General features: G+C 40.9%; 1 protein-coding gene across 1 annotated transcript; it reads right to left on the bottom strand.

The window, feature by feature from the left end:
* Positions 1 to 421: 421 nt before the first annotated feature.
* LOC116984152 (anterior gradient protein 3-like) lies at positions 422 to 15983 on the bottom strand. Its single transcript, XM_033038285.1, has 7 exons — positions 15508 to 15983; positions 6362 to 6425; positions 6198 to 6250; positions 5068 to 5144; positions 4072 to 4135; positions 2026 to 2109; positions 422 to 684 (listed from the first exon to the last, which is right to left on the bottom strand). The coding sequence occupies exons 1-7, from the start codon at positions 15605 to 15607 to the stop codon at positions 635 to 637; spliced, it is 492 nt and encodes a 163-aa protein (XP_032894176.1). The 5' UTR covers positions 15608 to 15983; the 3' UTR covers positions 422 to 634.
* Between the last annotated feature and the right edge of the window lie 2823 nt (positions 15984 to 18806).

Genomic DNA, 18806 nt, shown 5'->3' with positions numbered 1-18806 from the left:
GTTTTCACTTTTTTTATTATGGGGCATTGTGTGTAGATTGATGATTAAAAAAAATGAATTTAATCCATTTTAGAATAAGGCTGTAACATAACAAAATGTGGAAAAAGTGAAGGGGTCTGAATACTTTCTGAATGCACTGTACATGGGCAATTAGAAGAGCAAAGGGATATTGGTGTGATTTGGCCTTGACTCAATGGGCTGAAAGGCTTTGCTCCATGTTCGAAGAAAAGATGGAAATAAAGTAACCTAATTTATTGTAAAATGCTCATTCCAGATTAGTCGTAATATGGACAAATGATTTATTTACAATATTAACATAAATAAAGTGTTGTTTCATTTCATGGCTTGTATGTTGTACATACAACATGAACAACGCTAATTGGTGTACATTATATATTGAACATGAAAAAATAAGTTCAAATTCTGATCATTAAAATGTTTATTAATTAAATCATCACGTAATAAAACATATTTTGAATCAAAATAATGAAAATTAAGGCATTGTGAACAGTTTATACACTTTCTGCATATTGAGCATTAAATAGAATGGATTATTAACTCAAATGGAATTTGTGCACAAAGAAATCCTGCTTCCTTTTATTCGGGTTAAAACAAATAGTGTTGCTATTATTTGTTATAATTCAGAAGGTAACAAACGTTTTGCTTTCTTCATGTTTTGTATCACTGAAAAAGAGAAATAAAGATATAAAAGGTTTTTATAACTTCAGTCCTATGGGGGTTATCATCAGAAATCAAAATAATTCTCTGGAATCGTGCGAAACATATCATTTTATGTACTGTGATGATTCTACCTATCAGCACAATAACACAATACGAGTTTCATCATGGGTGTGTTAACATTTTCTCCAAAATGAATTTTTCATGGACTTCTTTTTGCAACAGATCTCTTTTCTATTACAAATGTTAATCTACTATTAATTAATTTAAGAGTCTAACCATCCTAATGATTGTATGTGGTGAATTGGAATAATTCCAAATATTTTTTTGTTTTGGCAAATGCCTGCAAATTCTGTGATACTTATTAACCAGTTGACAAAATATTCAATCGTAAAGTAAATTAGCATAACTCACAAAGATAAGAACTACTTCAGCCTATATTATTGCATGAATGTTCAGGTTCCCTTATCAATTTCCTTTTTGTTATTATAAGAGATATTTGGGCAGAGCATTCATTATTTTTACTGATTAATTCCAAGTACAATTTTTTTTTTAAAGTGCTTAGTAGGAATCAATACTATTGATTGAGACTGAGAACTATCCGAACAATTGCACCACTATTTCACAATCTTTGTCTTTCAATTCTAAAACATGGGGTCAGATTCACAGACTCCTATGACTCAAGGTCCTCAAATTAGATTTGAGATACAGTGCAGAAACAGGCCCTTTGGCCCACCAAGTCCGTGCTGACCAGCACATTAACGCTATGCCAATTAACCTACAAACCTGTACATCGTTTGAAAGGGGGAGGAAACCGGGGACTCCGGAGAAAACCCACGCAGGTTATGGGGCGAACATCTATTACACTCTTGTATGCCATTTTAAACTCTTATGCACCATTTAAATTCAACTTCTTATGCACCATTTTATGCTTACAACTACCCATACATTTCTGCAAATTGCAAAAAAAAGTATATCAATGAATTAACAAAGCATTTTGAATCAGGACCAGGACCGACACGGGAGCTTTGAACGCCCGGATACGGGGGCTTCAACTCCCGGCTGCGGGAGCTTCGATCGCCCAGTCGGATGGTTCGACTGCCCGACCGCGGGAGAAGAATTAGGGAAGTAGATTAGACTTTATTGCCTTTCATCACAGTGAGGAATGTGGGGAACCTGCTGTGGTGGATGTTTATTTAAAATGTTATGTAGTTGTGTGTCTTGTTGCTTTTTTAGTTTGGCTGTATGGTAATTCGCATATTACTGTACCTTAATTGGTACACGTGAAACCTTTGAAACCTTAGATTTTAGTCATTTAGAAATTGCTGCCAAATACTTTTCACTTACAGAGTTGAACATCTTGACGCTCGTATGTATAGAGACGGTTTGAATACCTTCCTGCAATATCTGCTCTCACAGTCAAAGAAGGATCTGCAAAAAGATAAAATGCATGACAATGAGCACAGTTGACCAGGAGCAGAAAAACAATTTGCTGGGGAAACTTTGCGGTCAAGCAACCTTTTTGGGGAGGGTGGAATTGTCAATGAATTGGGTCGAGACACCTACACCAGGATGCAATCAACCTTCTTCGTTCAAATTTTAAATGTTTTTTTTATTCCATGCTTTCTGCACTTGGTACACAAAAGCATATTGGGCAAAAAATTAATATTTTCATACATTATTCTATTTTAGATATCCTTTGATTGACCTTTAGCAATAATTGAATATTTTCCTTCCTATGCAAGGAAGAAACCCGAACAGAGTGTAAATGTGATACCTAACAAGACAGCTGATGAAAGTTACAGGCACTAAGACATTAAGAATATACCATGTCTTTTCAAATTCATTTGGAGACTGCACACAAAGAATGTTGTGCATTCCTAGTCTTTTATTACTTAAAAGGTTGCAGACTGGGAATATAGAATTTCTTGATATAATTTCCTGGCATATACTGGATTAAATGTGGTGGAATTTTAATCCAACGTTGAAACAATCTGATAGTGATCCATATATCATTTAAATTACAATGGGCTGGAATTTTTCTGTGCCTTGATAGTAGCACATTTGCTGAGTACATTAGTGCTCTAGCCACAGCCACAAGGTAGCACATGGTTAATTAAAGGGGCTGTCCTACTGCGGCGAACTAATCTGTGAGTTCAGACGAGTTTGCCCTCGACTCGTACTCGCAGCATGGTCGACACGAGGTCCTAGGAGGTCTTTGTAACTCTCCTTCATGCTCGAGAGTAGTCCCCATGTACTCGAGGCCTTAGCTAGGTCGCAGCGTATTTTTCAACATGCTGAAAAATGCCCGCCATGGAAACATAGAAACATAGAAAATAGGTGCAGGAGTAGGCCATTCGGCCCTTCGAGCCTGCACCGCCATTCAATATGATCATGGCTGATCATCCAACTCAGTATCCTGTACCTGCCTTCTCTCCATACTCCCTGATATGGAGTATCAATTTTTTTTTTTACTCGTAGGTTTAGTCAAAGTAGGTCGTAGTAGGTCGGCAGGTTATTCGTATGTAATTGAGGGTAGTCGAAGGTAGTCGTAGATAGTCTTCAACAAAGTTGAAGGGAGGTCGAGGGAGGTCGAAGGAGATCGAAGGAAGTCGTCTTCCACTATTCGGTGTCCAATTTTCCCGAAGCTAGTTGAAGCTAGTCTTCAACATAGTCGAAGGAGGTCTTCTACATGGTCAAAGGAGGTCTTCAACATGACACTTTTTCAAACTCTTCTGAACTTGCGAATTAGGTCGCCGCAGTGGGACAGCCCCATAAAGATAGACACAAAATGTCCTGACCCGAAATGTCGCGTATCCATTTTCTCCAGAGATGCTGCGAGACCCGCTGAGTTATTCCAGCATTTTGTGTCTCTCTTTGGTATAAACCAGCATCTGTAGTTAATTTTTATTACATAGTTAATTACATCTTGTGCCAGCATTTTTCAAGTTGCTTGAGCTGAAGGAGTATCAATGAAACAATTAGAATATAGAACATTGAGCAGTACAGCACAGGAACAGGCCCTTCGGCCACTATGTCTGTCTGATGCCAAGACCAACTCTTATTTGCCTATGTATAATCCGTAACCCTCCATTCCCTGCAAGTATCATCAATGCCACTATTGTATCTGCTTCAACCACCATCCCTGGGGCAGTGCATACCATGCAATCTCCACCATTTGTATTAAAAAAAATTTGCCCCACGCATCTCCTTTAAACTTTGCCCCTCTCACCTTAATGCTATGCCCTATAGTATTTGATATTTCCATCCTGTGAAAAAAGATGCAAACTGTCTCCTCTTTTAATGTCTCTCATTTTATATACTTCATTGAATTTGATGCAGTGGATTGCTTATTATTAAATAATGAATCTATAAAAAAGACCTGATGCTTACCTAGAAAGATAATCCGGGGCACATATTTACCATCGGGTGCAAGGTGTTTGTCATTGGTTTCATGCTAATAAAACAAAAAAAATCCAGGCAATGAACATTAAAGTGATGTTAACATGGGGAGAGAAAAAAAATTTAATTTTTAAACTGATAGATTAAGAAATAGATTTAGCTTTTAATTCTATACTTTTTCATGTAGGTGTTTCCTAAATTATCCCTCCAATTTCTTCTCATCTATATGAGTTGCATTTCAAGTTCAAGTTCAAGTGGGTGTATGGTAAAATTGGCAAAGTTGTAGTGGTTTCTGGTTAAATCCTGCTCCCTACTTTAAACCTCAATAAGATAGTAGTCACATGGAACAGATCACCTGCCTGATCTTAGTTCAATAGATGCCTATTATTATTTTATTGCAGACAGTTTGATCTCCTTTCCCAGATTACAACCCAAGTGGTTAAATGTAATTGCATTAATCAAATTGGGAGATGAAAAAGACAATTATGTTGGAATTAAATGTCATAAGGTCAGGTCATAAGGTAATGAGGAAAAGGAGTAGAATTTGGCCTTTCGGCCCATCTACTCTACTCCACTATTCAACCATCTCTCCCTCCTAACCCCATTCTCCTGCCTTCTCCCCATAACTGACAATGGTACTAATCAAGAATCTATCTATCTCTGTCTTAAAAATATTCACCGATTTGGCCCCCACAGCCTTCTGATTTGATTAAAAAATATCTCTATAAGGCACATACCAGTTCAGCAGAACTTTTACTTTTATTTGGGATTACAGTTATAATGTTCTAAATGCAGGCTATTGTCACAGGATTGACATTGGATCTATCTAGTTCAGCTTTTCTCAGCTTTCGAAATGTTGATATTATTTTGCAGGATATTGCTTTTGAGTTGAATTCCTAATATGCACCATTTATGGGGTAAAATTATAAACTGCAAATAAAAGTAAATGTATTTGTTATTGGTAAATAAAAGCAGAATAATGCTTACCATAAGATTTAACATGATGAAATCTTTATCAGCCATCTGCTGGATTTCTGTACTTGCAGCAAAAGCTTCCTTCAGTGCTGAAAAAGATTGATAATTCAATTTTATTGTAGAATTTATAATCAAGGACAGCTATTAATTCATGCAGTGCCTATTTGCTTGCAATGGGTTACTTCTCTTGTTAAACATTGTTGTAACATGGGCAAGCTACATTGTGAACATAGGAGATAATGAGGTTTGTATGATTACTTCAGATATACAGTACAGAAACAGTAATTCAATCCAATCAGTCCATACTGGTATTCATGCTCTACATGAAATCTTCCAATCTTTGCTCAATTAAATTCACCAGCACAGCCCCATCAGCTTAGCCTACAAACAGATGTCACAGTGGAGTGTGGAAGGGAATGAAGATGTCACAGGCATCAGGAAGCTAATGTTACCCGTGTGGAACAAACAGACATGTTCATAAGTTAAGTTCTCGGAGCAGAATTAGGCCAGTTGGCCCATCAACTCTACTCCGCCTTTCAATCATGGATATTCGATCTTTCCCTCTCAACCCCATTCTTCTGCATTCTCCCCATAACCCCTGACACACACTACTAATCAAGAATCCACCTTTAAGATTCACCACCCTCTGACGAAATAAATTTCTCCTCATCAGCTTTCTAAAAGTACTTCCTTTTATTCTGAGTATATGGCCTCTGGTCCTAGACTCTCCCACTAGTGGAAACATCCTCTCCGCATACACTCTATCCAGGCCTTTCACTATTTGGTAAGTTTCAATGAGGTGTTCACCCAATCTGTGTATGTTTCTCCATTGCTGAGCCCTGATGCAGAATGCTGGATTGGAAGAAATGCAATTGAAATGTTGCTTCAGATGAACAGACCTTGAGTGGTTGGAAGGAATAATCCTTCGGCAGATTAGGCAGGGCTACCTGACCTCACTAGGCAGAGCTTCCTTTCACTCTTAGCCACATTCAGGACAATTTTTTGTGTAGATAATTACAGGGTGTCCAATGACCAACATTTGCATAACTGGTCCGAATAATTAAATACAAAGCAGCATCCATACAACGTAGAGGATGAAATTAAATATTTTTTTTATATATGAAGCTGTAAGAAATATTTACCTTTACAGTGTTTGCAGACTTCCAGGTGATGGATGATCATTAACGGCTTGTTGCTGAAATAACAAGTAGTGTAAAATCAGAATTAGTCCAGATCATCATGTGTAAGGCCTGATTCATATGCCTGCTCTTGAACTCATTTCATTCGCATTAATGGATCTCCTTACCTTTTCTGTGCTTTATATAGGCCTTCTTCATAGGTTTGAACCCATATTAAATCATCTCCCCAACCTAAAACAATAATACACATAGCAAAGTTACGATGTGAATATGTCATTTAAAACAGAAGATGCTGGAAAACTCAGCTGGCCAGGCAGCATCTGTGGTGAGAGAAACAGTCAACGTTTTGGTCTGCCATTGTTTTTCTTTCCACAGATGCAGCCTGACTTGCTGGATTTTCCATCATTTTCTGTTTTGTGTCAGATTTCCAGCAGGCATGCTTTTGTAGAAAGAAAGAACTGTAGATGCTGATTTAGGTTGACACAAGTGCTGGAAACATAGAAACATAGAAATTAGGTGCAGGAGTAGGCCATTCGGCCCTTCGAGCCTGCACCGCCATTCAATATGATCATGGCTGATCATCCAACTCAGTATCCCGTACCTGCCTTCTCTCCATACCCTCTGATCCCCTTAGCCACAAGGGCCACATCTAACTCCCTCTTAAATATAGCAAACTGGAGCAACTCAACCAGTCAGGCAGCATCTCTGTAGAAAAAAGATGGGCGATGTTTTGGGTCGGGACCTCTTTCAGACAATTCTTCAATTGCAGTATTTGTTTCATTTTGATTAACTGCTGATGTTTAATATTCAGCTAAATCATTCCCTATTAACTACAATTAGACAGTATACAAAAGTTTGCACTGTTTATTTTCATAGATGAATCACAGAAAATGAATGATGTGTGAGAAGGTCCTTTGGTACATTTGAAGAAGAGTAGCATGGTGGCACTGCGGTAGAGTTGGTGCCTTACAGCGCCAGAGGCCCAGGTTCGATCCTGACCACGAGTGCTGAACATGATGCCAAGACCAACTTTTATTTGCCTATGTATAATCCGTATCCCTCCATTCCTGATCACGGAGTTTGTATGTTCTCCCTGTGAGTTTTCTCCGGGTGCTCCAGTTTCCTCCAACATTCTAAAGACATGAAGGTTTGTAGGTTAATTGCTTCTGTAAATTGTCCCCTGTTGGTAGGATACAACTAGTGTACGGATGATCGCTGGTTGGTGGGAACCTGCTGGGTCAAAGGGCCTGTTTCCACGCTGTATCTCTAAAAACCAAAAAAAGAGAACAATCCTTCTCTCTCACCTTTCCAGAGCCCTGAGATCACAGCTCAAACACACAACCAAGAATTACTGTATCTACGAATGATGAGGCTTCTGTCTCCACCACCTTTTCAACCAGTAAGTTCCAGACTCCTATTCCTCTGTGGGTGAAAGATTTATTTCCTCATTTCCCCTTTAATTCTTCTAAAAAATACATTAAGCACACACCCTGGTTTTTGACCCGGCATGAAGAATGGGAACTTTTAAAGTATTCTGTCCAAGCCCCTAATGATTTAATCATCTTATTAGGATTCCCTTCAGTTCCAAAGAAAACAATTTCATGGCAAGTTGTGTTCCAACCAGCATTGTGTACTGTTCTAGCCTAATCTATGTACTCTTATATTCTATACCATGACTAATAAAACATTCCACATGGCTCCCCCTCCCCCTCCCATACACACCCTCCCCTCCTCTACATCCCCTCCCCCTCCCTACACCCCCCTCCCCCTCCCCTACACCCCTCTTCCCCACATCACCCCCTCCCCTACGGCCCCATCCCCGACACCCCGCTCCCCCTAAACCCGCTTCCCCAACACCCCCCTCTCCCTACATCCCCCACCCTTCACTCACCAACCCCCTCCTCCACACTCCCCCCCACCACACACGCCCCTCCCCCTACCACACACATACACTCTCCCCTACTCCCACACTCCTCTTCCCCTACACCCCCCTCCCCCTACCCCCACCACCCCCCCTACCACCACCATCCCCCCCTACTCCCACTGCCTGTGTTTGGTCCATATCACTTTAATCCTACCCTATCCATGTACCTGTCTAAATGTTTCTTAAACATTGCGATATTACCTGCCTCAACTACCTCCTCCAGCAGCTCACTCCATATACCCACCACCTTTTGTGTAAAAAAAGTTACTCCTCAGCTTCCTATTAAATCATTCCTGCCTCATCTTAAACGTATGTCCTCTGGTTCTTGAATCCCTTACTCTGGGCAAGAGACTCTGCCCGATCTGTAAGTCAAGAGATTTCACACTTGAAATTGTTCCATTTTATGACTTCAGCAATATGTTGAAAATATTTAGCACTAATTGCATCACCAAATGGGTATTTGGACTAAATAACATGACAATATCTATTGCAAATTCAGCAATCATGCAAGTGCAGTAACTTCATTGTACTAAATATACATTGACAGTGAAGCAATCAATAAGATGTCTTGTTTCTGAACAATGGATGATGACCAGTGAAAACCCATCCAACAACCTCTGTATGTCCCTATTTAACGAAGCTCCTGCCTCTCGTATTACTTGTTACTTGTGCAAAATATGCTACAGGTGTTATTCTGCTGGTTATTATTTTAGTGACTAATATCAATCCATTGTTAAATCAGATACAGAAAGAGAAATAACATGAGGGAAAGAAAGAGTGAATTGATAGAGGGCGACAAATTCAAACTGTCAAATACTAAAGAGCATATCTTTAAGGTGTGAAGGGGAAAGCTTTTTACATTGAATAGGTGCCTGGAACATGCTGCAATAGGTGGTATTGGAAACAGATGCGATAGTGAAGTTTAAAAGTCTCTTAGATAGTGCACATGGATATGTAGTGAATGAAGGGATATGGATCATATACAGGGAGAGGGGTTGGTTTAATTTGGCATCATGTTCGGCACAGGACCAGTTCCTGTTCTATGTTCTAAAAACTGTAAAATATAGATTTTTTAATTTATTTAAAAAATGGTTACACAAATCAAAACACAATGGTTAATTTCATAGTTAGAGTGATTGAACTTGTACCATGAAGTAGAAGTTAAAATACCTTGATAATGGGCTTTAATATTTTGGATCCTTTCTAATGTGCAAATGCAATACATTTTATTTCGTTCGAGTGTGGAAGGGAAAAGTAAAGTCACAATCATTTTAACAACAAATTAGAAACATAGAAAATAGGTGTAGGAGTAGGCCATTCTGTCCTTCGAGCCACATAATCATCCACAATCAGTAACCCGTTCCTGCTTTCTCCCCATATCCCTTGATTCCGTTGGCTCTAAGAGCTAAATCTAACTCTCTCCTGAAAACATCCAGTGAATTGGCCTCCACTGCCTTCTGTGGAATTCTTGCCTATTGTTTAAAGAATGTTGAAGCATTGTGGTGTAACAGTGAAGATTTACACATACCAGAAAATGACAGCTGCTCTCTTAATAAAGTAAATGATCAACCTGCTAACAAAAATGTAAAGGGGAGCACTAAATCTGGGAGAAATCTAAGTATCCTTCCTAATGCAATCTGGAGCTTCATCAGATTTTAACTGTCAAATGTCAAATCACGCAGTTTACTGCAAAACAGATACCAAGTTGATTTCTTTATAAACTGGACCATTAATATCATAAAAGGCAAAAATGATTTTTACCGAAAACAAAAATCTTCTCTGGTTAATCTGGCAAAATGCTCAAGTTCCAGAATCTGACTGGGAACTTGGAGCCATTAACATTTATAATATTTAATGAATTAGAAATCAGAAAGAACTGGGAAAGAAAAGAACTGAGTGGATCTCTGTATTGATCCAAATAACAGTTAGATTGGTAAAATGTCCCCCATTAGTGGAGTACAGTACATGCACCAATCTTCTTACTATTGAGGGAGTGCAGAGTAGGTTTACAAGGTTAATTCCCTGGATGGCGGGACTGTCATTTGCTGAGAGAATGGAGCGGCTGGGCTTTTACACTCTGGAGTTTAGAAGGATGAGAGGGAATCTTATTGAAACATATAAGATTGTTAAGGGTTAAGAAACATAGAACATAGAAAATAGGTGCAGGAGGAGGCCATTCGGCCCTTCGAGCCAGCACCGCCATTCATTGTGATCATGGCTGATCGTCCCCTATCAATAACCCTTAGAAACATAGAGGCAGGAAACATGTTCCCGATGTTGGGGGAGTCCAGAACCAGGGGCCACAGTTTAAGAATAAAGGGGAAGCCATTAAAAGGGCCTTTTCACGGGGCGAGTTGACGCAAGATGTCACCAGAGTGAAGAGGTCGTGGTCCAGCACGAGTCTCGCACGATATAACGGCAGTAGATAAAGAGTTCCCACGGTACTCGGCATTTATGTTATTCGTGCGAGTGACTTGGCCGTTTCCCGAGCTGTCGCGTTAAATCTTGAATGAACATCGTGAACTACACGTGACACAAATGATGTAACTTTTTTTTTCACACACTATATATATCCTCCCTTGGTTGAATCGGCTCATTTGGAGACATGCCTTTACGAAATAATTTCGAGTACAGGATGTTGGTTTTTTTCATTGACGCGCTGCATGCAGCTGCCCACTATGTGCATCGAAAACGCTTGCTTGAAGGCAGAAGGGAGAGATTAATTAAAAAGAGAATTAAGAGGAAGTCTCAAGCATTACAAGTGAGAATTGCCTGCCCTCATGCATAATTCTTTTTATGGCTCTTTTTTTTTTTAGAGACATGATTCAAACTTCAAACACAGAGGGTGTAAAAGCTGTCTGCGACCTTTTTACTTTGCAGCTGCAGGGCAGACAGACAGACTTATAAGAGAAGTTTAAGTTAACTGCAAACACAGCACTTTTACATCAATAGCAATGTATGTTTTTAAATCTTGGATAACATTAAATGGTTCTCCTCTTGATGAACTTATATATCGTTATATAAACTCACATGAGCACTCGGGAAACTCGGCAGCCTTCGTCTCCAGCAGGTTCCTTTTTCTCTCCCTGTTTCTATAATCCTCTCTGGATTTATCGTAGAGAATCTCGTTAAATTGGAACCATTCTACAAGTTCCCCCTCTTGTTCCCTGGTGAAGTTATATGACTTTACCTTCTGCCATCTTCCCTTTACATAAGCGTCTGTAGAGGCTATTCCTACAACGGCTACTGGGGAGGCAATCTGAATTGCACCTTGCTCACCCTCTCCCTGCTCCAAGGAGCCCACAGGCAGTGTTATCTGTGGCATCTCCTGTTGCCTCTCCACCTGTCTCTCTTGCTGCGTCTCCTCCTCATTCTCCTGCATGGCAAAAACATCTCTGACCCGCTTTACCCCCTTCCTTTGAGATTTTCTGGGAGCCATCTCTGCAAGTGTTCCTGTTAAAAAGATTATCCAACAATGACAATTAGGTGGGACGTCCTCGAAGGACACATGTTCCCATGTGTCCTTTTGAGACCACCTTTTTTAGTCACCCTCTGTCCCCTCTGTCCAGCTTCCGGGTTTACCGTTCGCAGAAGTTCCCACGCGCTATATCTCTAAAATCTGAAGTTATGTAATGTCTAAAGGAACTGCAGACGCTGGTTAATGCTGGTTAATATGCACAGAAGGACACAAAATGTTGGTGTAACTCAGCAGGTAAGTCAGATCTGGGAAGAAAAGCATAAAAAGCTGGAGTAAGTCAGCGGGTCAGGCATCATCTCTGGAGAAAAAGAATAGGTGACGATTCGAATCGGAGCCCTTCTTCAGACATCCTAATCGGAATTGAGTCTGAAGATGTGTCTCGTCCCGAAACATCAGCTTTTTTTCTCCAGAGATGCTGCTTGACTCGCTGAGTTACTCCAGCTTTTTGTGTCTGTCTTCGGTTTAAACCAGCATGTGCAGTTCACTCCTTAATTACACGGGTCTCTGCACAACATTGATTGGTAGCGTTCCGGACCCCTGGACACGAGGACTCCGACCTGTATCTCTCAAAGAAGTACATGTGAAAAATATCTCACGGACCATAAAAATGCGTAACCTTTCAGTAAAGTCCCTTTTAAAGTCCCTTTTAAAGATTATAGTTATTTTCTTGAATCTCATTAACATAACTCATGAATAAGTTGATGTCCATATGCGGATGTAAATCTTTATTTTAATTTATTTTTTAAATTCAATCCCACTGAAGATAATTTTTAATCACCTTCTGTCCCCTCTGTCCAGCTTCCGGGTTCACCGTTCGCAGGAGTTCCCACGGTACCCGCAAGAGTTATTACGGATATCGCACGGATATCGCACTGGCCACTACGTTCATATAATGTTGCAATACTCAACCACAAGTGTACAAGTCACTCTTGGAGAAATTCAAACTTTCTTGAAATTTCTCCCGAGTGACCAAGTTACACGATGACCTGCCGTTAGCGCTACGGTGGTCCACGGTGGTCCACGAATGCCGTACTGTTATCGCACGAGGTTCCCACGATGTTGAACTCTGGTTAACTCTTGCGTCAAGTCGCCCCGTGTAAAAGCCGCATAAGAACGGAGACGAGGAAACACTTTTTCTCACAGAGAGTTGTGAGTCTGTGGAATTCTCTGCCTCAGCGGGTGGTGGAAGCCGGTTCTTTGGATACTTTCAAGAGAGAGAGCTAGATAGGGCTCTTAAAGATAGCTGAGTCAGGGGATATGGGGAGAAGGCAGGAACGGGGTACTGATTGGGGATGATCAGCCATGATCACATTGAATGGGCCGAAGGGCTGGCTTGAAGGGCCGAATGGCCTACTCCTGCACCTATTGTCTATTGTCAATCATCATCAATGGTGTGGAAGTGGAAATAGTTGAGAGCTTCAAGCTCCTTCGCGTCAATATTACCAATGATCTGTCGTGGACCAACCACAGTGATGCAGTAGCCAAGAAGGCAGACCTACGCCTTGACTTCCTGAGGAGATTGAGGAAATGCAGCGTATCCAATGATTACAGATACACCAAAGAAATTGCAGTCAGTTGTAGATGTGGCCCAGTCCATCACATACCAGAATTCCAATAATTGACTCCATCTACACCTCACGCTGCTTCAGAAAAGCAGTCAAATTAATCAAAGACTTGTCCCACTCCAGTCATTCCTCTTGATCCTTGTTCCCATTCAGCAAACAGGTACAGAAGTTTGAAAGCATGCACTACCGGCCTCAGGAACAGCTTTTTCCCCTCTGTTAACAGGCTTCTGAATGGTCCTTCCATAAGCTAGGATACTATTTGATTCACCTATAACCCATTGTGAACATTGGGCAGATGCACTGTAATCCTAAGAACTATATTGTGCACTCTGTATCTTCCCCTTTGCACTATCTATTGTACTTGAGTTTGACTTAGGGCTCTGGAGGAGTTGAGGAGGGCTCTGACACGGGTGAACACGAGAAAAGCTGCAGGCCCCGATGGCATCTCGGGGCGAGTACTCAAGTCCTGTGCTACGCAGCTAGCTCCAGTGCTCACTACATTATTCAACCTCTCCCTGGACAAATCCGTGGTCCCTGCCTGCTTCAAAAAATCCATCATTGTACCGGTACCAAAAAATGCCTCCCCAGCCTGTCTGAATGACTACCGTCCAGTGGCCCTTACCTCGGTAGTCATGAAATGCTTTGAGAGGCTGGTGAAGAAACACATCTGCGCCTTCCTCCCTCGGAACATGGACCCGTTGCAGTTCGCATACCGTCCGAACAGACCCACGGACGATGCGGTCTCCCAGGTCTTGCACACTGCTCTCTCCCATCTGGACAGCCAGAAGGGGGGCTACGTGACGATGCTGTTCATAGACTACAGTTCAGCATTCAACACGATAGTCCCCACCAGACTGGCCGGGAAGCTAATGGAATTGGGGCTCAACACCTCCCTGTGTGCCTGGGTCCTGGACATTCTCACCGCCAGGCCCCAGATAGTCAAGATGGGAGGGAATACATCGAAGTCCCTCACCCTGAGCACAGGATCGCCCCAGGGTTGCGTCCTCAGCCCCCTATTATACTCCCTGTACACACATGACTGTGTGGCTAGGTTCAGCTCCAACTCATTAATTAAGTTTGCTGATGACACTGTGGTGTTGGGCCTGATCTCAGACAACGACGAGAAGGCCTACCGGGAGGAGGTGGCTGGTCTAGCACTCTGGTGCCAGGATAACAGCCTCCTCTTGAACATCAAAAAAACGAAGGAGCTGATCATGGACTTTAGGAGGGCACATCATCCGAGGATGTACACTCCATTGAGGATAAATGGGGATCCTGTGGATAGGGTGAACTGTTTTAAATATCTGGGAGTCCACATCTCCGAGGATATGACATGGACATCACACGCCTCAGCACTCGTGAGTAAGGCAAGGCAGCGCCTTTACCACCTCAGGCAATTGAGGAAATTCAGAGTGTCTCCGAGGATCCTCCAGTGCTTCTATGCAGCGGCGGTGGAAAGCATCTTGTCCGGGAACATTACCATCTGGTTTGGGAATTGCTCTGCCAAGGACAAGAAGGCTCTGCAGAGAGTAGTGCGATCGGCCGAACGCACTATGGGAACTTCACTTGCCCCCCTGCAGGAACTATACATTAGGAGGTGCAACTCCAGAGCCAACAATATCATGAGAGACCCCTTCCACCCCTGCAACGGACTGTTCCAGCTGCTACGGTCAGGCAAACGCCTCCGTTGTCATGCGGTGAGAACGGAGAGGTTGAGAAGGAGTTTCTTCCCAGAGGCCATTCGGACTGTAAACGCCTATCTCACCAGGGACTAGCTCTACTGAACGTTTTTCCTTCCATTATTTATTATGTAAAATAATATGTGTGTTATGATTGTGTTTATAGTTTGTTTGGTTGTTTGGTTGTTTGTCTTTTGCACAAAAGTCCGCGAGCATTGCCACTTTCATTTCACTGCACATCTCGTATGTGTATGTGACAAATAAACTTGACTGACTGACTGACTGAATTGGATTTATAAATGGTAAATCAGATCAGTTTGGACAGCATGCAAAACAAAGCTTTCCACTTTACCTCGTTACACATGATAATAATCAACCTAAACCTATTTCTTGTATGCTGATGTGCCTGTGTTTATAGCCGCATGATTTCCCTTTCCCACTGGTCACACTCTACTTCAGTCCCATTGTCTGTGGCTGGGAGGAGGTACACTAAGGCTCTGACTTTCCTCTGTTTACTTTCTGCAATAATAAGTTTACTTTCTGCAATTTTGTTGTAGTCATGAAAATACAATGTTCACTTCAGCTTAAATGCCGAGACCAACTTTGGTGAAATACAAGAATAATAGTATTTTGCTGTTGCAGAATCAATTAAATAAATATCACATACCTCTTGACAGAGTTTGAGGTGGTCTTTTTGTAAGTGCTGTGACAGGGTTGGATGTAACAGCAGCCAGGAGGAAAATTGCAGGAACATATATCTGATGCATTCTTTTTTAAAAAGATGTAATTACACTCTTGAATGCTTTGTAAACTGGAAGAACAAGTTAACCAAAATTACTAGTCCAAGTTCCTTTGGCGTCAATTCAGTGTGACGAGTTCTTATCTTATTAACAACTGGAGTGAGTCCCTGGCAGGAAAGGTTTTTGAAGTGATTTCGTTATTTAATTAAGGTGGGTAAGTAACCTCCTCATAAAATAAACTGTTCTCATGACAACATTGTGACGTCCAGCTGGGGCATTGTTCAAAACTTCATTCACTAGTAAATTCTTGGAGATTTGTTGTTTTATTTTAATATCTTTCAGAATGATGCTTTCACCATATTTAAAGAAATGTAGATGCCATTCAATAAGGAAAGGGATATGCTTCCTCTTTCATCAACTATCTTAGACATGTATTACTTTCTATTACACATGAGCACAAAGCAAATTTGGGTGTATTGAAAATGCAACTTTGGGTTGGGTGAGAAAATCAACCAATAAAAAGCAGCACAGTGATTCTAAACTTTGTAGAAGTGACTGGGCTCAATCCTATTGGTACTGGAATAAAGCCAATCATTGAATTTTAATACATCCCGTAGATCCTTCTAGTTTATTATACTAATGATGCTGACTTTTTAATTAGAAATTCCCCAAATCACTTCATGCAGTTTTATTTTGCTAATTTCAGTATCTGTTAAATTAAATTTCAATATCTCTATTCATCAAATATTTTTACATTATTATAGATGGAGCAAAAATATTACAATCTGCTCCATTTAATGGAGAAGCTTTACCAAACTATTTCACACAGTGCAAGGATCAACTTGATTATTTTAAAGCAAAAATATTGAAGCAGAATGACATAAATGTAGATAGAGCGTGAAGAGCTAAGAGAAAACATGATAAGAGCTCTGTCCAGTTTGCTTCATACAGAATTCGGCATTATTTCTTAATTTAGTGAAGCAAATTTTTACAAGGAACTTCCAGCAGTTCCACTCACCCACTTAAATGCCCACAAGTTGAGAATTCACTTGTTTATCATGCAAACATGAAGGCTGCTGGTAGGGGTTTTTGTCAGCTGAATTTGTTATAATTCCTGAGTATTAATCTACACCAGGCACAAGAAAAGTATTGTAATCTTAGTTTACTGTATTATTGTATTGCATTTATATTTGTAAGGTTTATAATAACCTAGTGTTACATTATCTCTATTGGTGTGCAGCAAGAGCAATAGCTGTAGGAGGTAAAACATAGATTTACGCTTTTACATTTTTAAAAGTGCTAACAATATTTATAGTTTTATTTGTTTTGGTGTAGTTTAAAAAAGCATTCTTTGCTGATTATTTTAATAGTTTTGGATTGTTTTTGAATTTTTGTGAAAGAAGGAGACTGGGTATTGGTTAGAGGAGAGTTAGTCTGTGGATCTACGGAATGTATTAAAATTCATTTATTGGCTTTATTCAGAGTTTTCTCCAACCTGAAGCACTGGAAGAACCGTGAGTTTCATCAACTGCTGAGGCTTGGATCTATGGTATTTTGGACTGGTGATCCAGTGTCATACAATAAGACCAGGTACAGAAGCTTGAAAGCCACAATGAGAGCAAAAAGAAAATCTTGGACTCAGCTGGAATCACAGACAGCCACTTGACAGCTGTGGCAGGGCTTGTATACTATCACTTTTTATAAGGCAAAGCCAGGTATCAAAAATGGCAATGACGCATCAATTCCAGATGAGCTCAAATGTTTTTTTGCACACTTTGAAATGGAGAACAATGACACATATCTCCCACAGCTCTTGGTGAGCCTGTGATCCCAGTTATTGTCCGATATCAGAGCATCCTTCAAGAGGGTGAATCCTTGCAAGGGGTCCGGTTCTGACGGCAAACTGCAGTTCAAACCTCTGGTGCCATTCAGCTGGAAAGAATGCAGAGAGGAATTTGCCAGGACTCGAGGCGCTGAGATATAAGGAGAGGTTGGGCAGGCTAGTGTTTTATTCCTTGGTGCAAGAGGCTGCGGGGGTAATCTTATGAGAAGTGTATAGATCATGTGAGGAATAGATGGGGTGAATGCAGAGTATTTTACTCACAGTAGGGGAATCAAGAACCAGAAGGCATAGGTTCAAGGTGAATCAAGCAGCATGGAAACAGGTCCTTCGGCCCAACTCGGTGAATCTGGCCTAGTTCTAAAGACCTGTGCTGAACAACTGGCTGGTCTATTCTAGGACATCATCAACTTCTTGCTCTTGTATTCTGAGGTTTCCACCTGCTTCAAAAAGGCAACTTTCTTACTGGTGCCCATGAAAAATATGGTGACCTGCCACAATAACTATTGTGCTGTAGTGCTTACCTCCACAGTAATGGATGCTTTGAGAAGTTGGTTATGCACAAATCAACCCCTGCCTCAGAAATGACCACTTCAATCCGCCTATCAGCACAACAGCTTAACAGCAGATGCTTTCTCATTGTCTCTCCACACTTCACTGGACCATCTGGAATACACATGCCAGTCTGCTATTCAATGACTACAGCTCAGCGTACAACACATTCATCCTCTCCAACAAAGGAAAGGATGAGCGAATTAGTTCATTAAGTGGAGAAATCCAGTCGGAATGGAAGGTTCAAAAGGTTACAGAGCATGGAGAGATTTTTACAGGAGGATCAGAAATTTAATTGGATTTTTTGGAGTTATTGCCAAGGGTATTTTGAGGGCAATGGGGGTCAAAGATAGCACAGGTATTTCAATGAGTAATTGTGTGAGGAATACACCAAATTTGCACTTACCGCTCATTTACATGACTGTTCTATGCATCCAGAAATAAGTATATGATTCATTAGCTTAACAGTTCAGGAGGGGGACATTTATGTGAATGGCTGGTATGGTGTCGAGGCAAAATCCAGGTCATCACCAGTCACTGGATGAAGTCTGTAGGATAAAGAAGCTATGGAGATCATTGCAAGGAAGTAAGCCCAGAGGGCTTGGATGCAGAGTTATATGTTGAATTAACTTAATTAATGCCAGTTTACACGTCTTAAAAAGGAATGTGCTTTGTATTTACCGCCGTTGCTGACAGACATCTTGGAACATATCTGTGATGAGAGAAATTGAAGATGATACAACACAAGCGATTGGGATGAACAAATACATAGAAGGCAATGGGCGGAAATAACTCCCGTGCTTCATGCTATGGCAAGCCGAGAGAACTGAGATA

Source organism: Amblyraja radiata, chromosome 2, assembly GCF_010909765.2.
Source record: "Amblyraja radiata isolate CabotCenter1 chromosome 2, sAmbRad1.1.pri, whole genome shotgun sequence".
In the NCBI taxonomy this organism is placed as follows: Eukaryota; Metazoa; Chordata; class Chondrichthyes; order Rajiformes; family Rajidae; genus Amblyraja; species Amblyraja radiata.
Note: the sequence above shows the minus strand (reverse complement) of the source record. Positions and strands in the feature narration are given on the sequence as shown.